We start from the raw sequence: 20725 nt of genomic DNA on the forward strand, positions 1-20725 counted from the left end.
TCCGTAACTCCATCACTATTTTCTGTCCCAAGAAAATACTACTCCATCACCGATGATGTCTTTTAGGTTCATGAAAAATTGAAGAGAAAGGTTGAGTGAGTTGTATTTTACATCTCCTTTACTAAGTGACCTTTTATTGGTTTGCAAATTGCAATATTATCAATGTAGTGAAATATACAAGTAACTATAATCAATAGGGTAAGTTAGACAACCACTTTTTTCTATGCTTCATAACAAACAAAAATAAGTTTTTTTTAATTGTACAACTTGTCAAATCCTGTGAACATTCCAGTTTCTTTCACGACATGTTTTACATCCAAATCAAAATATAATTTGTAGCTGGTGTAATCTTGCACTGAAGCAGGATGCTACTAGTCATCTTTGTCATTTTTGTCATCATAGTAACTGAAAGGATGAGGAACCGACTTGAAGGCACGGTAGTTTCCAACATTGTTCAAGTGCTCGTTCTCCAACCTGAGTCATTGGAAACCATCATCCATGTAAGTAATGCCACTCCTCACACTGCTACTTCTTTATACAAAAATGTTAAAAGAATACACATACAAAAGCAAATGCCATAAAATTTGGTTTCTTGTCAACAAATTTACCTAAAGAAGTTCCAAATGCCACGGCGAATGATTTCAAGGCAGGAAATAAATGTTGTGATTGCCACTTTATGAAGAGGTTTCCAGTTGAGTTCAAGCACCAACTGCGCCCAGCAAAGTCTAAGAACTACATTCAGGACCTGTGGATTTACCAAGAGAGATTGAATGATAATCTATACAAGAACAATATATATATAGAAGACCACAAGTCTTTGTTACCATGGCTAAGAAGTAAACACTTTTATGTGGAACTACTAGTTTATCTCTCAAATAGGGATTCTTTGAGTGCCTCTGCAGAAGCCCCCAATCTTTGACGATGTCCCAATATGTGTTCAGCATTATTGTCACAACTGAACTTATGAGTGCCAACACTTTCCAAGTGCTTCCCTTCTTTCTTTCAAAGGCAGTCCTTATGATCACGGCAACAATTGTTGAAAGATACTTTGAACCATTGATTGCATGGTCCATATCTCTGTCTTCATACAATTGACGCATGCACTGCACAAATGTTACTAGTGTATGAGATACCTAGAAGGCGGATTAGGATCCTCTCATGTGAAATTTCTCTCATGCTACCAAATGTTAAAATTTTGTGTCTTATCTCTCTCTTCATAAACATTTTAAGGACCTCACCTATACCAATTTAATAGGTACATATGAAGAGGATTTGAATGAACCTGTGCGAGGCGAAACCAATAAGGAATGACTCCAGCCATGACATACAGTCCATTGTAGAAACCATAACCTTGGCATTTGCTTTCCCTCCTTGAACGTTCTCCAAGGCCATAATAGCATATGTAAAGCACAAAACTCCTGAAGGCTTGGAACTGAAGTCAAAATTAGAAAATGGGATTACTGTATCAAATTATCAAACATTGATCTGTTTATGACATGAAATCCAAGGGAGTACGAGACCTGGCTTGTAAGCTGATCAGCTAAGAAGAAATCTGCAAGTGTTACCTGCAAAGATAAGTTAGTTTTGAATTGCATCCATCTAGTCCTTTAAACTGTCGTTCAAAATTTTGTTCTGTTTCTATTACCGGGAAAAGAGGGGCACATATGCAACGAAATAAACACTTGATGAAGAAGAAACGACTTGAACGGTATACAATGTTGAAAGGGCAAAAGGTGATCAAAAGAACAAGCTGCACATGAAACAAAAAGTTCAAAAAATAATTGAAGAGGTCACTCAAGTGTAGTTCAGAACAAATTGTGGTCAGGACTTTGTCTGGATACCAATCAAAAAGTATGAAAACGAAAAAATAACACATCCCGGCTCCGCCTTCGCTTTCATACGTTCTGACGAGTATCCAAACGGACTCTCAACGACCAATGGCTGAAGCAGGTGAAATTTTGAAACTATGTATGAAATACTCAATCTAGAGGTTGTTGTCCAAATAAATTAAGCATCTTACAACAACTAAGCTCAGAGGAACAAGTTCAGTGGCCGTCTTGTAGCTTCTAGTATTTTGGTTCATTTCCAGCTGCAAATTTATCAAGAAACATAGCACTGCAACCACTGCATGACCAGTGGTAAGAAGGAACACTTCTCTATGATCCAACTCAGTTCCAGGCCTGAAGCCAAATAAGAATGGATAATTCACCCGATAACGCTTCCAATAGTATGTGTTTGCAGCATACATAAGCATATGTAGAGTGATATATCCAAATAGACTGCAAGAAATTACACCAATCTTAAACAATGCATAGACTGGATTTGATAACAGAAAATGAGTCACCATGAATATAAAGGAAACATAATAAAAGCGAAGTTGAATCTTTAATCAGCATACATACAGATAAGAAACAAGTTTCTCAAATGTACTGTCACCTGTATAGTGGGAAAATGTTTTCCATGTAAAATGTCCCCACTTTGTTCTGCATTAATCGTTGAGATACTATTCTTAAAATAGTAGCAGCTAAAAGGGCAACAAAGCAACCAGAAAAGAAACCTATTGAGTAATAAGACAAGGTAAACATTAGTCGACAGAGTGCTCAGAGAAATACTTCAACTAGATCTTTCACACACTATTATTTTAAGCAGCATTGTTATTTACCTGTAAAAAATGTTATGCTGTGCCTTTCTCTTTTCATTTTTGACCTTAATAATTTTCTTCCCTTTTTGTGATTTGAATTTGAGAAGTTCCTGATGAAGGTAGACTCCACCTTCTCCAAAAGAAAATTAACCTAAACCAGATGAAGCGGATAGCATTGCTCAGAACATCATGATTATGCTGTGAATGGACACACATGATTCCAACAAACCTCATCAGAGCTTCCCAGATAGGAGTTATCCACTACTCTCATGTATGCCATTGATGCTGTTCTTGATGTAATCTTTCCAACCAAAAATATTAGAAAAAATAATATGAAATTAAACTAATCTTGTCAGAACTCTTCTTCTAAAGAGAAAAATCTTCTTTAAAATGTATTCAGTACAGTATTGAATTTCTGAAGAATGAAATAGAAAATAAAAGCGGAAGTTTCAAGGTACTAAATATGCTTCTAACCTTTTCATACTTCTTCATGATCTTAGAAAATGCTGAGAGGTTCATAAAACTGTTGCATCCAGTTGTATGAATATATAAGCACATGGTAACACTATTTCAGAAAAGAAAGACCATTTGACTTTAATGGAAATTGAAAGGTCTATGATTTGTTTATTACCTGTAATCTTTGAGATGTAGGAGTTTCTGATAGAACTCAATAAAGACAAGTTTCAGTTGCCCTTCAATTTTTCTCAGCTCTTCTTTGTTGAAACTTAATTCATCATCATTGGAATCTGTAAATACACTTTTAATTGTTGATATTGGAGATTGAGTAGCATTATCAATCCTTACATTCTCAAGGATCTCCATGGGATCTCTTCTTTGGTAATTCTTGTGTGCTTCCTCCTCGGGATGAGTATCTCTACTGGCCTGTTGAACAGGATCAACTTCAGTTCCACCCATGGAGTCTTTTTGCTGATGATTCTGATCCATTTTCTCTTTAGATGTTGAAGTCATCTGCTGCAATCCTGCAGATTCAGCTCACACTCAGACTTTAAGACTATATTTAACTGAGAAAATTAACTGCAATGATTATCACTAACTAGTTGGTGTATTTGAAAGAGCTTATTTTATGATATATGCCTTTAAGTAGATGTACTGTTAACTTACAAAAATAGCTTAAGACTTACTTCTTTTGAGCTTATTTGAATAAGCTTGTGAAATTATTTTTTACCTAAGTTCTCATGTGATAAGGGCTTACCTACTTTGCTTTCCCAAACTTATCCTTAACTGCCACTATAAGTGCTTGTGAGCTCTTTATAATGAAGATCATTGATATTTAATAGAATTTGGATTGTGCCTAACTTTACTCAAAAACTAAAAACTAGTTGAGGGCTGAGGATTTTTCTACCATTTTATAAGAACTTATTTAGTCATATCTTTGTCAATGTATCCCCGGTCAATGTGAGTCCCTGCCAGAGATGGATGGCGTGACGAACATCTGAAGGGTGAAGTTTACAGGATTGTACACCTACGGGTGGCCATTTATCAATGACCTAATAAACAAATCTATGATAGGCTCTGGTAGCATATTAGAATCTAGGTCAATTAGAATTTGGGTTAGGCCACTCCAATAAAAAGATTCAAGATAGGCATGATATAGGCTCTGATACCATATTAAAATTTAATTTATGCCTAACTCTACCTCATCAACCAGTTGAGGCCTATGTCGTTGGTTCTCAACAATATATACTTGTACCTGGCAAGTATATGAACATTATGTGGTGGCCTCTCTTTGTGATCCTATATCTTTTCTTTTGACTTCATTTCTAAACTCCAACATAGAAAACTATCACTGGCTGTATATTTATCAAATTTTGTCTCCTAAAACTTGCAAGTCTACCCAAAAGAATCATGCACAAAACAAAGTACAGTTTCAATTTTGCATTTACCTTGATCAGGGTCTTTAACCTTTACCCTGAAGGCAACTAAAGCCTCTACTTGTTTACTCAAAAGTGTTGCTTCATGCTTGTCTGCCTCCACCTGATCCTTGTAGAAGGCATTGACCTTGTTGAGCTCCTCATCAAGCTTCTGAAAGAATCTTGACTCAGCTTGTCCTCCTTCTTCATGTTCCTTTTGAAAGTTGGTCTCATATACCTGTTTGGAACCATCTTGCTCTAATGTCTTAACATCTATAACCTGGTCTTCAATATCCCCCTCTACCTGATGATTGCTACCATGCATGTGTATTCCACTTAATGCTCTTTCAATGCTAAATCTGTGATGCAAGGACCTGTTGTATGTAGTTTGCTTGCTGCTTTTGACCTCTTTCAATATTCTTTTGAGGCCTTCATAGTCCATGTAATCTTTCTCCCACTCTGGCACCATTTGTTGTTTGAAGTCTTTCTTAAATGTCATCTTTTTTCAGCTTTGGAAGTCTACATAGGAAAATGAGGTGTTTGTTAGGGGCTTGCACTGTTTGTACGTTCAGTAAAAATTTAGATGGCCAGCATAGAATTTGGACTGTTGCCTCCATCCAGAGACTCAAGAAAGCTTAATTTCAGGGCCGGTCCAAAGGCAAAGTCACCCAAGCAAGGGCTTTAGGCTTCCTAAACAAAATTTACTAAGAAAAAAAGGCCTCAAAAAAATTTTTTTTACTAAGTAAAAAAGACCCCAAAAAACAAAGTTTTAATATTAAGTCAAAAAGGCCAAAAAAAAAGTCTCTTTTTAAATTGGCTTTAGACCTCATTTAGTGTTGGGCCGGCCTTGTGCCATGCAAGTATGCAATACATAGAAGGAAAAAGAAAATTCATGATAAGAATGAAGATTAAAAGAGTAGCATTTCTGACACATGTAGCCATTGAGGTTTGAAGAAGTTTTAATGTAAAGCCAATGGTAGAAAACCACTTGCAAGGGATCCTACATTCTACGTAGCATAGTATTCCATATGGTTTAAGAACAAACATTAATACATTATCACATCATAGTATTCAAAACTGGAAAAGTGAAAACCATCCCTTGTTTGTTTAATGAACAAGATCTTACACAAAAATCACAAGGAAGAAAAACTCAGAAGTAGGCTAACTGCAGCAGGACTCAACACTTATACCACACCACAAGAGAACAACATGAATTTTTTATTAGGTATATTTTTTTAAAAACTTGGAAATTTTTAGTTTCATTTTTCTTGTATATATAACCGTCTAGCTAAAGTCCAAACATATCTTAACAGAAAAGTAAGAAGCCACTACAGAAACCAACTTGAAAGCAACTAAGCAAGCTCTATTGGCTTGTGATGTGTTGGCAGGTGATAGGTAGTGCTGCGTGTCTCATTTCCATCCCAAAAATCACGGTGGGCGCAGGCACGTGGACTGAAAAGTGAGGATCATAATCATTTCTTTTTATCAGCTGGAAACACCGAATAGAAGAAACTAGCTAGTACACTCAAACCGGTTATGCAAAAGAAAAATGGATAGATTATGATTTTGTTATTCACACTCTGCAAGAAGGTTGAAGTCGGTAGTTTTCTTAACTTGGTTTCATGCAAACAGAGAAGTCAGTGTGTGTTTGTTTGTTTCATTGTTTGATTCCCTTTGGCTACCTCAGAATCATTTTTTCTTGAAGCAGAACTACTTTTAGATAATTAAGTATTACAAATATTATCTTTTATGTCCTTACCTAATAATAGCATAACTTTAAGAAATTTGTTCTTGTGACTAAGTGGTCTAGAGTTTGATCGTTGCTTCAATTTCTTTAATAAATAAAATAGTGTTGAATTTCAAGATCTATACTTCTAGCCTAAGTGGACTCTTATGTGTGAGAATATTCATGTATCTTTATCCAACAACTTAGCTTTTGGTATAATTGATGCATGATAGTTGGTATTTAAAAGAATAATTACATTAAAGATACTTAGTTCATCTTTTGGTATAATTGATGCACGATAGTTGATATTTAAAAGAATAATTACATTAAAGATACTTAGTTCATGCTATTGAGATGATAATCAATTGTGAGATTTATAGACCGTCATGGATTTGGATTGAGTCGAGCGTGTCTCCAAGCAGGACGACCCAAGAACCAAGTAAGAAGACCCAAAAGGAAGACAACCAAGCATGAAGTGGAGTCTAAATTTACCCCTTTTTTTTTCCCCAAGAAGAGTCAAAGCAGTTATTATTATTTCCCTTGATTTCCTCCCCAAGTCATGTAATCTAATCAACCCATTCAATGCATTTATTATTAGGGTTGTGAGTTCACCAACTATATAAGGGGAACATGTGATGTATAAGATAATTGTTCACTCTTTTACTGAAATAAGATAAAGTTTTCTGCTCACTCAACGGACTTTAGCTCTAAGGTTTTTATTCATAAACAATTTCACATATTACTCTATAAAATTTCTTTTTGCATAAATTTATCTAAACATAAATATAAATTATTATACTTTTAATTTATTCCAACTTACTTTTCTAAACAGCACAGTGAGAGAGTTGTCTAATTCCATTCAAGCACCTTATTTTTTCTTGCACTCTATCCTTAATCCTGAAACAGTTCAGTGTTGGTTCGTTTTGCTCAATTTGAAGTGTTATCTTTCATTTGAAGGTGATTAATTAACTTAATAAAAAAAACTTTGTGGTGAAGAAATCCCTCAAAAGTGTAAAAGAAATGAGAAATAAATAACTGAATTGAAACCTGTTCTGTACTAGGGCAAGCTTACGTAAAAGAGTGACAGAAAGTAAACCCTAGCAGAGCACTAAAATAGCAAAACTATCATAAAAGGAATATTCTCATTAATGCTGAAAAAGTTGGTCTCGTACAAGTGGATGACCTCCCCTTTTATAGAGGGGGTGGTCATGATATGGACCTTTCCTATATTTGGGCCTGACAATCAGGGCCCAAATCCCTGTACATATAAGACAAATCCAAAGGAATCTTCCAGCTGGCTTGTGGGTCCATCATCTAAGGGGGGCAATGAAGCTCGTTGTGTCGCACTTCCCGCCATGGCTATCTTCAATCATTTATTGTTCATTTTGGGCGGGACATAATCTTCTTTATGTCCCGCCCAGTCCACATGCCCCCAAGACATGAGACTCGAGTAATGAGTCGAAATGTCTTCATCATGTTACCTAGTAGCTCGTCTCTATTGTTTATTCGTTCATCGCCATTTTAATTTCGTCGTTACATCGCCATTTTCACGCTTCGCCACCTTTGTTGCCGTTTCAAGGATATGTCGCCATTAATCATAACCGTCAACCACGTCTTTTCAACTGACGCACGTATCCTTCTTTTCCGGGATTTCGTCATCATTTGTTATAAATGCAATTTTCAGTTGTGCGTCTCGAGGAGTAATGTCTTTTCGCTTCCTACCTTTTCGAGTTTCAAATCCCACAAACCCACGATCTTCCCCCACTCATTTTCTCTCCTCCTTTCTCTCTATAAAAACCCCTTTTCACTTTTCATTTTTCACTTTCTTAAAACTTTTTGTTCTGAAAACCTTTTCACCGCAGCTTTCATTCTCTTCTTTGAACTCCGGTGAACCTTTTCTTCCTCCGGCCGTCGTCATTGCGCGGTGCTCCCCTATCGCCGACGTTCTCCTTTCTCAAATCCACAGCTCTTCCCCTGGTTAGTTTTTCTCTTTCTTGAGATTCTTCGTTTACTTCTTTTTTCTGACTCTGCTCATCTTCTTTCTTCTTTTGACTCTGTTCATCTTCTTTTTACTTTTAGTTTGTTCATCTTCTTTCTTCTGTTTATGAAACTGCCTCGCATGTCTTTACCAAACGCTAGCCTTTCTTCCCTAGAACTTTCTTCACCCTCTACGGAGGAGGAAGTTGTCGCCCCCTCTATAATTGAAATTCACTCCTCGCCTTCTACCCATGATGATTCTGGTCCCGCCGGTTCTGTAGACTCAATTCTCTCCTCTAATGGAGATTTGTCTTCACCTGAATGGCGCTCTGACGTGCATTTAGTTGAAGATAAATGTCTGTTGCGTTCTGTCTGGAGCAGCGTTGGGAGCATTAATTCGCTTCGAATATCTGCTCAAGGTTTCACGAAGATAAATCCCGCCACCTCGAATAATGAAGATCATCTGTTGAATGTCCTCCCATGTGGCGACGATGACTGTGTTCTGTTGCGCAAAGAACCAGCCGATGAATCGCCCGATTTCTTCTTTGTTTATGGCTATTTCTTCTTAGACTTGAACATCAAACTTCCTTTCTCGCCATTTATATGTCACGTTCTTTCTTTTCTGAATGTGGCGCCTTGCCAACTCCAGCCCAACGCTTGGGGTTTTCTCCGCTGCTTTGAAATTCTTTGTGAACACTTGAGTTTCACTCCAACCTATCCTTTGTTCTTCCTTTTCTATAAATCAGTCACCACTAAACCTACTTCTGTGAAATGGGTTCCACTTTTAGCCCGTAAGAACATGAGTCGGTTCACCGCCCTTAAAAGCCATTACAAAGTATGGCAGAAAAAATACTTTAAAGTTATGGAGTCGCCCGAAATAAAGAACTTGTTCCGAGATTCCGACAATAACCCTCTCTTCCCTTTTTACTGGACAAAGAATCCTCGCCGAAAGATATCCGTTTCATACGACGCCTTGGATGAATCTGAACAAGGCGTCGCCGATTACCTCCGCACACTACCAGTAATTTCTGGTCACAACTTGATTGAGGCGTCGAAATCCGGCACTTTAAATCAATTTTTTAGTAAGTTTATAATCTTTGCACGTAACTTGTTTTTCTTTTTGTTCATGTATCTCGTCTAATTGGTGTTTTCCATACAGCTACGATGGGAAAAAGCAAGGTTGACGCGAACCCACTCAAGATGAAGGAATACCTCGCCCAGTCTGCTGCGGCGGCGAAGAAGAGGGCCGCCGAAACTGAGCAAAAGAAGAAGAATGAAGGTACTTCGGGCTCTGACAACGTCAGGGACCCTAAACGTCAAAAAACTTCAGGTGCTGCTGGTGGTAAGCCTCTCCACCAATCGACTCTCGATCCAAAAAGTCATCCGGCTGAGAAAAAGAAGGGACATGACAATGTCCCGCCCCCTCAACAAGATTCAAGTGCGCTAATCAATCGTCCGCCAACTCCATTTGGCCAGGCTGGCCCTAGTTCAGCCATTGGTGGCGAGGCTCCTCCCCCTTTGCTAAGTTTGAATGATCCTCACTTCAACGGGCTGGATTTTATGACCCGTACCTTTGACAACCGGATCCACAAAGATGTTTCGGGTCAAGGTCCCCCCAACATTGCTTCTTTGGCGATCCATCACGCCCTTTCTGCCGCCAGCACTGTGGCGGGAATGGCTCAGTGTATAAAGGAGATGATCTCAGCCAAGAACCGTTTTGAGAAGAAGGCAGCTGATTACAAGACAGCCTATGAGCGGGCTAAAACTGATGCTGAGACTGCCAACAAAAAGCTGAAATCTGCTGAGGAGAAGTGTGCTAAGTTAACTGAAGACTTGGCTGCTTCGGACCTGCTTCTTCGAAAGACCAAGTCTCTTAAAGAAGCCATAAATGACAAGCACACTGCCATTCAAGCCAAATATCAAAAGTTGGAAAAGAAATATGATCGCATGAATGCTTCCATCATAGGGCGTGCTTCTCTCCAATATGCCCAAGGCTTTCTGGCGGCCAAAGAGCAGATCAGTGTAGTTGAGCCGGGCTTTGATCTTTCCCGCATTGGGTGGCTGAAGGAGATCAAGGATGGTCAAGTAGTTGGTGATGATGACATTAGCCTCGACCTCCTTCCCCAATTCGATGATGAGAGTGAGCCTGAAGAAGATGGCGAGGATGGGAATGAGCAGCACAGGAATGAGGATCAAGAGAAGGAAGATCCTCAAGCTGGGACAAGCCAGGGCAATAACGCCAACAACGAGAACCTGGCTTGAATTTGTTTTTATTTTTATGAAGTTGAAATTTTTCTTTGGGCATTGCCCTGTCTTTTATTTTCCTTTTCAATCATGTATGGGCGTCGCCCCCTTTTCCCTACTTTAAATGGATATCATTTTAAGTTCATTCGTTGTTTTAGTTGTTTCTAACTTTCGTTGTTACTTTGGTTTACATACCTTAGCCGATTTTTCGACGAGGCTTGGTTTCTAGTGGCCACTAGAATTGCCAAGGCTTTTAACTTTTGAAGGCGATACTCTCTTATTCCGAAAGGTTTACTCGCGGTATTGCATACCTTGATACGATTTGCATTGCATGAACTCGTAATATAAATTAAAAAATATACACGATTCTGTTGAAATGATCTTTTCATTAATTTTCTTTCGTATGGGAACAATTGTCCCTTCATTACAAATGTCGCCTCATTAAAAACCTTTCCAAAGAAAGGGAAAAAGAGTGCGACTTCATTTACATTTGTTGTTTTTATCAACTAAAATACTGCTTTAGATGAGAGGCGTTCCATGTTCGTGGAACCTTTTGGCCATTTAGTTGTTCCAACTTATAAGCTCCTCCTCCAACATCGCCAATAATCCTGTAAGGCCCGCCCCAGTTGGGTGAAAGTTTGTTGTGTTTATCGGGTATTGTATTTTTTCGGAGCACTAAGTCTCCTACCCTCATTTTTCTTGGCACGACTTTTGTTGAGAATTTTCTTGCAACCTTTACTTTCCCCGCCTCGTTTCGTATGTGTGCCTCCCGTTGTTCTTCTGGCAACATAATCAGATTTGCTATCAGATTTTCCCCGTTGTCATTCTCATTAAACCGAGCCACTCGCCAACTTTGGTTTTCTATTTCCACTGGGAGCATGGCGTCAGTTCCATAAGTTAAACGATACGGGGTTTCCTTTGTGCTTGACTGTTCCGTGGTGTTGTATGCCCAAAGAACGCCTGGTAGTTCCTCCGCCCAAAGCCCTTTTGCTTCATCCAGTTTCTTTTTTAAACCTTTCAGGATAACCTTGTTAGCCGACTCAGCCTGCCCATTGGTTTGGGGATGTTCTACAGAGGCAAAACGCATCTCGATTCCCATTTCTGCACAGAATTCCCGGGTAACACTACTTGTGAATTGGGTCCCATTATCCATTACTAACGCCATGGGGACCCCAAATCTACAAACGATCCTTCGCCACAGGAAGTTCCTGACCTTGGCAGCTGTGATAGTCGCCACCGCCTCGGCTTCTATCCACTTAGTGAAGTAATCAACCGCCACGATGATGTACTTCATTTGTGCCTTCGCTACAGGGAATGGTCCTAAGATATCAGTCCCCCACATGGCGAACGGCCAAGGCGCCATCATGGTTGTTAATTCTTCTGGTGGAGCCTTGTGCAAATCAGAAAAGACTTGACATTTTTCACATTTCTTAACATGCTCCAAACAATCCTTCTTCATGGTTGGCCAATAGAATCCTGCTCTTATCACTTTTACTGCCAAGGATCGCCCGCCGATATGACTAGAACACACACCTTCGTGGACTTCCGCCATTATTCCGAGGGCGTCCTTGGTATCGACACATTTGAGCATGGGAGACATGATTCCCCGCCGATACAACTCACCATCCACCAGTGTGTAGAAACTGGCTTCCCTGCGTTTTGTTCTCGTGTTCAAATCATCCTCCTTTGGTGGGTTCTCTAAGAAGGTCTTAATCGATTCCATCCAAGGTAGCTCGCCCTCATTGACTGAATTTACAGCTTTCAACTTTATTTCTACCAAATCAATGCTCGGGCGAGGCAGGGTTTCTTGAATGACTGTTTGGTAGTTGCCCAATCTCCCTGTGCTTGCCAACTTCGCCAACACATCAGCCCTCTCATTTTGTCCCCTCGGGACATGTTCTATTTTGATTTCTTTGACCTCCATCATCAATCTGCGCACCACTTCCAAATATTTGGACAGTTGCGGATCCTTCACCTGGTACTCGCCTTTCACTTGTTTAACCACTAACTGCGAATCTCCTTTGATAAATAACTTCTGGACTCCCAACTCAATGGCCAACCTTAAGCCGGCAATCAGAGCCTCGTACTCAGATTGATTATTGCTCGCCTTGAACTCGAACTTGAGAGACTGTTCAATGATCATTTTATCTGGACTTTCAATTGTTATTCCCGCCCCACTTCCAGCGTTATTAGAGGATCCATCCACAGACAGGACCCATTCTCCTTGAGTCTTCTCTCCTTCAGTGGGTGTTAATTCCGCCACGAAGTCAATTAAACTCTGGACTGTGACTTGGCCCCTTGGCTCATATTGTATGTCATATTCTGATAACTCCACTGACCAGCTAACCAATCGCCCTGATAAATCAGGCTTCTGAAGTACTTGCCTTAAGGGAACATCAGTTTTAACTTTGACTTGGAAACTTTGGAAGTAAGGTCTGAGGCGCCTTGCAGTTTTCAGAATCGCCAAAGCCGCCTTTTCAATTTTTTGGTACCGCAATTCTGCCCCCTGTAAAGTATGGCTCACAAAATATATAACTTTCTGCTTTTTTCCTTCTTCCTGGAGCAACACCGTACTTACCGCCTTGTCAGTAACCGCTAAATAGAGCACTAAGGGAACGCCTGGTGTTGGCTTGGAGAGTACTGGTAATGTGGCCAATGTTTCTTTCAATTTGGTAAAAGCTTGTTCGCATTCCTCTGTCCACTGAAACTTTGAATTCTTTTTTAAACATGTGAAGAACGGGGCCGCTTTGTCACCCGCCATTGGCAAGAAACGTGACAAGGCGGCCATTCGCCCTGTCAAACGCTGAACCTCCTTTACACTTGTTGGGCTTTTCATCTCCAAGATCGCCCTTCCCTTATCAGGGTTCACTTCTATTCCTCTTGATGTTAACATAAATCCCAAGAACTTTCCTCCCTGGATCCCAAAAGAACACTTCTCAGGATTCAACTTCATTTGATATGTTCTTAACTGGGTAAACGCTTCTTTGAGATCGCCCCCATGATCACTAGCCCTGGCGGACTTTACGATCATGTCGTCCACATACACCTCCATATTCATGCCTACTTGTTTTGAAAAAAATTTATCCATAAGTCGTTGGTACGTAGCTCCTGCATTCTTCAAACCAAAAGGCATTGTCTTGTAACAATAGTTCGCCTGATTGGTCATAAATGCTGTACTTTCTTCATCCGAGGGGTGCATCATAATCTGATTATAGCCCGAATAAGCGTCCATGAGACTTAAAAGTTCATTCCCTGAAGCTCCATCCACAAGTTTGTCAACATTGGGAAGTGGGTACGAATCTTTGGGACACACTTTGTTCAGGCTTGTGTAATCCGTGCACATTCGCCATTTCCCATTGGCCTTCTTGACCATTACAACATTGGCGAGCCACGTTGGGTACTGTACCTCACGGATGAAGCGGGCCTTGATCAATTTTTCAGTCTCTAATTGTACAGCCTTGTTCTTTTCTTCACTCATTTTTCGCCTTGGTTGGATGACTGGGGTCGCCCCTGGTCGTATGGCTAGTTTGTGAGTGATCACCTTGGGATCGATCCCTGGTACATCATTGATGGTCCATGCGAAGAGATCTAGATTATCACCCAGAAGGGTGATTAGTCTTTCCTCTTGTTCTGCTGTCAAACTACTGCCAATCTTTAGAAGCTTGTCCTTGACTTGCACCTGCTTGGTTTCTTCCAGAGGTTGTGGGCGAAAATCATCAGCATCGTCTCTTGGGTCCAAGCTAAATCCTTCTTGTGGGAAGATTTCTGTAATTCGATGGCTCTCCTTGGCCGCCTTTCGCCCATAGAGCGCCACGCTTCTCAAATAGCACTCCCTTGCTGCATTCTGGTCTACACGCAATATCCCGACCTTCCCGTTGCAGGCGGGATATTTAACAGTTAAATGAGCAGTTGAGATGACCGCGCAGACCTTGTTGAGGGTGTCTCGCCCCAAGAGTACATTGTAATTGGCTCTACACGCCAATACTAAGTACTTTACTTGAAATTTCTTGACAAACTCTCCTTCTCCAAAGGCAGTCGGAATTTCGACGTATCCCCGCACACTGACACGGTCCCCTGTGAATCCCACCAAAGTTCCCTTGTATGGTTTCAAATCTGATTCCTTTAGTCCCAAGCGATCAAAGGCGTCTCCATAGATGATATCCGCCGAAGATCCCTGGTCTAAGAATACTTTCTTTGTCACATAATTGTTAACCCTGATTGTCACCACAATTGGATCGTTGTCATGAGGAATTACATGCGCGAAATCCTGAGGGGTAAATATAATAGGGGAATGATTCACCCAACACTCGCCTTCGTACGACTCCTGTACTGAGTGTACTGCCGCCACGTAGCGTTTTCTAGCCTTACTTGAAATTGCACCCCCGCCAAATCCTCCAGCAATAGATGAGCATTCCCCAACAGGATCGCTCAACTCTTCAACTATCTCTTTACCTTTGCCTTTGTCCCCCTGAGTGATCTTAGCTACCTCCGGCGTTGCTGTGTCTTTAACAAAGTTTGCCAAATGGCCAGCTTTAATCAAACGATCAATTTCCCGCCTTAAATTCCAACAATTATCTGTCGTATGCCCCAACGCCTTGTGGTACTCGCACCACCTATTGGTGTCCACGTTAGCTGGCGGCCGCCGTGGTGGTGGAGGATACTGCACAACGTTGGTCTGCCCAACTGCCCTTAAAATGGTACTTAAGGGTGCATTCAACTTAGTAAGTGGGACTGGCGTTGGCGAAGCACCAGGCTGACCAGCTGTGGCAGCAGTGGGACCTTGTGAATTTCTGTGCCATGTATTTTGAAAACCAGGTTTAGAGTTTTGGTATGGTCCCGGTCTTGGTACACGGGGGGTTTGCGCTACCCTGGTTTCCTTCCCTCCTTGGATTTTTCCTGTGAAACACCGCCAGTCTGAGACTGTTTGCGTCCTTCCTCTCTTTCTTGTTTCTTCTGATCATCTTGCTCGATTAATATGAACTCTTGAACACGAGCGCGAAGATCCATCATATCCTTTGCCGGTCGCCTTGTTAAGTCTCTATTCAAATCTCCCGCCCGAAGGCCATTTTTGAATGACGCCAAACAGACATCTGGATTTTCATCCTCCAACTGCACCGCCATCTTGCTGAAGCGTGCCATGTAGGTTTTTAATTTCTCACCTGGTTGCTGATGTATGCTGATAAGATCAAACATTGTTGCCTTTGTGGTTTTATTGGCGGAGAATTGAGTCAGAAATTTCGTGGACAGATCAGTGAAATTATCAATGGAGAAGGGCGGTTGTCGAATGAACCACTGCATCGCCATGCCTTTGAACGTGGAGGGCAATAATCGACATTTTACCGCATCCGTCGCCCCGCCGATCACCATTTTGGTATTGAAATATCTAAGGTGCTCCATAGGATCAGATTCGCCCGAGAAGGCGTCTAATGTCATGGTTTGCAGGTGCTTTGGAATGTCCACCCTAGTTATGTCTGGAACAAAAGGTTGAAATTCAACTACATCCTCCGCCTCCAGACGTTGTTCTTGCTTAAAATCCTGCCGCTGAGTAAGATACTCAACTTGGGCTTGCAACTGCTCGTTTTGGGACTGCACCTTCTGCAAGGTATCTAACATTTGTTGCAAAGCCGCAGGCGTGATACCTGTCACTGCCTCTTGCGCTCTCCGTGGAGCAGTGGTTTTAAGATCTTCCAAGTTTACATATTCAGGCGGCGTTGAACGCCGCCGAACACCTGGATCTGATTTAGCGATCAGATCTGAAGGTCTTCCCGGAGCTGCATGCACCAATGACGCTGGCGACGGCGCCACTGAGTGGACCCCCTCCGAGGAAGCTTCCTGCTCTTGCTCGTCCAGTACGGGACGGTTGTTGTTTCGTCCGCCGCCGCGACCGCCGTGTCGACCACCACCGCACCGGCGATGATCGCGTCGACCCCCGCCGCATGAACGAGTCTCCATGGCTCGCAATTCCTCCTTCTGTCACCGGAAGAGCTAAGTCAGAGCCACAGACGGCGCCAATGTTCTGTACTAGGGCAAGCTTACGTAAAAGAGTGACAGAAAGTAAACCCTAGCAGAGCACTAAAATAGCAAAACTACCATAAAAGGAATATTCTCATTAATGCTGAAAAAGTTGGTCTCGTACAAGTGGATGACCTCCCCTTTTATAGAGGGGGTGGTCATGATATGGACCTTTCCTATATTTGGGCCTGACAATCAGGGCCCAAATCCCTGTACATATAAGACAAATCCAAAGGAATCTTCCAGCTGGCTTGTGGGTCCATCATCTAAGGGGGGCAATGAAGCTCGTTGTGTCGCACTTCCCGCTATGTCCCGCCCAGTCCAAAACCCAAGACAGTAAAGCAAATATGGCCCACAAAGCCCTACAGCTAAACAAAGATGGCCCAATAGGTCATCTTTATTTCTGATTTGTTATAATTGTATTATAAATAAATTATTGACCAAAAAAAATTATAAACAAATTGAAAATATTCTCTGTTGATCAATGTAACACGTACTAAATTAGGGTCAAATCTATGTTAGAATAAAATTAGATAAACAGGTCATCATCTTGAGTTATTTTAAAATGTAAAATCAAATATTAGTCATTTAATAGGGACTGTAAATATACTTTACACTATACAAAATATTTTATGTAGAGAAAAGAAATATTATAATAAGAAAAGGGTATTATTCAGGGGACACTTTGTCTGTTCAAAAAGGTTTATACTTGAGCACAATCAAACGAAAAGATTCTTATAGTAGAAAATTCTATGCTTTTTGGGTTTATATCCATTTTCTCCTACAAAAGCAACATATTTGTAAATATCTCATAGTCTCAGTTTCTTTCTTCATACTCATCGTGGGTCACCCAATAATATTAGCTTATCTGTTCTTAATTTCTTATGTTTTTGCTTTTACACCACACATAATTGCAAGTTGCAACCAAAATCAAAGGGCAAGTAGAAAAGTGAGGCACGATAAAAGTAAAATCACATTTGAATTTTGGGTTAATGATTTATACTTTCCTTGCAAGTGATCTAACAGCCAGCTCAGTTGCCAACAAAGACCAACTATGTGAAAAGAGTTTTCTGATTTGATTTCCACATAATAAAAGTTCTAACTATACTAACACATTTTAGGTCAATTGGTAATGACATAACACTTTCCATAAGAATGTTGAGTGTTTGATTCCTGTCGTCGATATAAAAGTTGTGTTAATGAGCTGTCTGTAAATACCTTTGTAAGGTATCTATGATCTCGACGAAATGCTATGTCCTATAAACTATAATAGTGACCTAAACCGAATCCGTCATACAAAATAGTCAACGTCCGAAGAGTGACGGGATGATATAGGTAGTTTTAAAAAAAAATGTTTTCCTTCCAAGTTAGTTATTCTCTTGCGCAGAAAGTGGAAGGAAAACATCTGAGATCCCATACAAAAAACGTTCCGACCTTTTTGTTGGGCTAAAAATACATTATACACCACCACCACTACTCTGTTTTCACAGATTACACACTGCAAATAGTTACCAACACACACTCTCCTCCTCTCATTCCATTTCTAGTTAAACTAACACCACACAACACAAACACACACTCACATAATCACAAACATCATTCTTGTCTCATTCAAATTCTCAACACAACTGATCCTCAAACCCGTGTCCCATGGATGCAGCAGCAGCAGCAGCAGCATCATCATCATTGTCATCAATGGCACTTCCCTCCTTGAAACCACACAACCCCATCTCAAAACTTTCCATTTTCCAACGTTCCACCATCCCAACAACGTTAATCCCATCATGGGCATCCTTGGTTTCCTCAAACCCTGCCCTCTCCCCAAAGTTTCAATCATTCTTACGCTGCTCCACGAAACCAGACACCAGCGCCAACAGCGAGATACACAGCGAGCAAAACGATGAACCCAGTTCAGTTTCTAATAGCCAGAATCAGAAGGCATCAGAACCAGGCGAAGCAAGTGTAGTGTTTTCTTCTTCATCGCCTGTGGATTCTTCTTCTTATGCTTGTTCAAGAGGGTTGGTGTTTGATTTGGGTCCTTCGAACTCGTGGGACGGTGCAGAGATTGGATCGCCGGTGGTGAAGAGGTTTTTGAGCGATGAGGAGGAGAGATGGTACATGTGGTATCATGGAAGGTCTGAAGGGGACTCATGTTCTGGTTTGATTGGGTTGGCTATTTCCAGCAATGGGGTTCATTGGGAGCGTGGAGGAGGGCCTTCTAGATCAAGTTCTGATGTGGGTTCTGTGATGAATTGTGGTAAGGATTGGTGGGTTTTTGATACTCATGGAGTTAGACCATCTGAGACGGTGATCATGTCTAGTTCTAGAGTTAGAGCTCCTCCTGGTGTTTATTGGCTTTACTATACTGGCTATAGCTCTGAGACTGCAGAGGTTACTGATCACTCTATGGAATTCTGTTTGGAAAATCCGGATAGGTGTCTCATCAATGATGGTGTGAATCAAGGGGAATGTGGTAAGTGGAATGTTTTGAAGTCATTGCCTGGTTTGGCTATTAGTCAAGATGGGAGGCATTGGGCTAGGATTGAAGGAGAGCATCATAGTGGGGCATTGATTGATGTTGGGTCTGAGAAAGATTGGGATTCTTTGTTTATTTCTTCTCCACATGTGGTTTACCATGAGAATGGGGACCTCAGGATGTATTATCATTCATTTGATTTGGAAAAAGGGCACTTTGCTGTTGGGATTGCTAGGTCAAGAGATGGAGTCAGGTGGGTGAAGTTGGGGAAAGTAATAGGGGGAGGAAAAACTGGTTCTTTTGATGAGTTTGGAGCAATGAATCCGTGTGTGATGAGGAACCGGATTGATGGGAACTATATGATGGCATATGAAGGTGTTGCTGCTGATGGAAGGAGGAGCATTGGGATGGCTATTTCTCCTAATGGGTTGAAGGAATGGGTGAGGCTTCAAGATGAGGCAATTTTGGAGCCATCAGATAGAGGTTGTTGGGATGATAAGGATGTGGGATCCCCATGTCTTGTTCAAATGGATAAAGAAGAAAATGAGTTGAGGTTGTACTATAGAGGTGTTGGAAATGAAGGAAGAGTTGGAATAGGAATGGCCGTTTCTGAAGGGAAGGATGTTAGAAGTTTTAGAAGATGGACAGGTTTTCATTTATAAGCTAGGTGTATGCCATGTTCAGTTATCAGTTGTTTAACATTTACAAACAATACGGTGTCTACATTCTTTATGATTTGGTTATTTTCTTTCTGAGTTTGGATTAAGTAGTTTTGTATTTAGCCTTAGTGCAGATTGATACACTTTCTTGTACAGTAAGCTATGAACTGGGTTTGATTTTTATGAATGCCAATGATCTTGTTGAATCGCCATGCTATACAATTTAACATTTGTCCCCACTATTGTGTTGGGCAACAAATAAGCAAGACAGGAAATCTGATATTGTATTTTTTCATTTAAATGTCTCTGATCGCTGTGCTCATCTAATGCTTTATGCTGTAAGAATAATTTTCTTTTTCCCGGGAGCTTCCAAAATTGCTGTATTGTCCTGCTTACTATAGGGACTATGCTTGAAAATCGGCTTTGCTTAGTCTAGAAACCTACAATGGGCTGTGGAAATTGTGCTGAAGCCTGAAGGACCAATGGTCACTTAGTCCTTAAAATTTTATAGTGAGATCTTGCATCGTGCCATCCCTATTGCTCTTTGTTGAACTTTCTGGGAAGACTCCCATCTTTATTTGCCATTTTAGCTGCTCCGGCATGTATATTTAGCTGTTGGTCCATATTTTTTTTACATTCAGGAATGATTCCTAGACTACTAGATAAAAATATAATACCAAGTATGAAGCATGGTCGGCGTTGGAGTGTTAAGAGTGAATACAACCTTTTGCATTGAATACAATGTGTTGAACAACATATAAGTGACTACGGCCCGTACACCTAAGGCCTTAAGGTTTTGGGTTTGATGTGGTGTCCAATTTACTTGAGTGGTTTGCTCTTAACCTGATGTGGTTCAAAGTCATATTATGGGACAATTTATCTCCATTTTTCTTTCCTATTCTTCATTTTGGGTTTATCTTATGAAGAAAAATTGTAACTATTGGCCATTTTCATGGACTGCCATGATCTCACTAAACTTCTCAGTAGTGATACACCGATCATATTCTTGATGTTATTTGCATCAAAGGGACGAAGTTCAAATCTCTTTCTGTCTCTTTGTTGCCATTTTCATGGACTTGGCTTTTTTGGGGGGGTGTACTGAGTTCTTCATTGTGGAAC

At 40.7% G+C, this 20725-nt stretch overlaps 2 protein-coding genes across 2 annotated transcripts; one reads left to right on the forward strand and one right to left on the reverse strand.

Annotated features, from left to right (window-relative positions):
* Positions 1 to 187: 187 nt before the first annotated feature.
* On the reverse strand, positions 188 to 5732 carry LOC130739798 (phosphate transporter PHO1 homolog 10-like). Its single transcript, XM_057592210.1, has 14 exons — positions 5639 to 5732; positions 4546 to 5031; positions 3273 to 3621; positions 3116 to 3164; positions 2871 to 2942; positions 2663 to 2792; positions 2437 to 2557; positions 2021 to 2279; positions 1646 to 1750; positions 1521 to 1565; positions 1283 to 1432; positions 825 to 1103; positions 609 to 745; positions 188 to 474 (listed from the first exon to the last, which is right to left on the reverse strand). Exons 2-14 carry the CDS (start codon positions 5009 to 5011, stop codon positions 372 to 374), a joined length of 2265 nt encoding a protein of 754 aa, XP_057448193.1. The 5' UTR covers positions 5012 to 5031; positions 5639 to 5732; the 3' UTR covers positions 188 to 371.
* A 12202-nt stretch (positions 5733 to 17934) lies between these two features.
* Positions 17935 to 19812, forward strand: LOC130739800 (uncharacterized). Its single transcript, XM_057592213.1, has one exon. It carries the CDS (start codon positions 18122 to 18124, stop codon positions 19607 to 19609), a length of 1488 nt encoding a protein of 495 aa, XP_057448196.1. The 5' UTR covers positions 17935 to 18121; the 3' UTR covers positions 19610 to 19812.
* The last annotated feature ends 913 nt before the right edge of the window (positions 19813 to 20725 follow it).

Source organism: Lotus japonicus, chromosome 2 (assembly GCF_012489685.1).
Source record: "Lotus japonicus ecotype B-129 chromosome 2, LjGifu_v1.2".
In the NCBI taxonomy this organism is placed as follows: domain Eukaryota; kingdom Viridiplantae; phylum Streptophyta; class Magnoliopsida; order Fabales; family Fabaceae; genus Lotus; species Lotus japonicus.

Excerpts from the sequence above, each read along its gene's own strand:
- LOC130739800 (XM_057592213.1), top strand. The coding sequence starts at position 18,122 with ATGGATGCAGCAGCAGCAGCAGCAGCATCATCATCATTGTCATCAATG.
- LOC130739798 (XM_057592210.1), bottom strand. The coding sequence starts at position 5,011 with ATGACATTTAAGAAAGACTTCAAACAACAAATGGTGCCAGAGTGGGAG. Across the intron at positions 3,622-4,545 it reads GGTTAAAGACCCTGATCAAG|GATTGCAGCAGATGACTTCA; the intron begins GTAAATGCAAAA and ends CTGAATCTGCAG. Across the intron at positions 2,943-3,115 it reads TCATGAAGAAGTATGAAAAG|ATTACATCAAGAACAGCATC; the intron begins GTTAGAAGCATA and ends TTGGTTGGAAAG.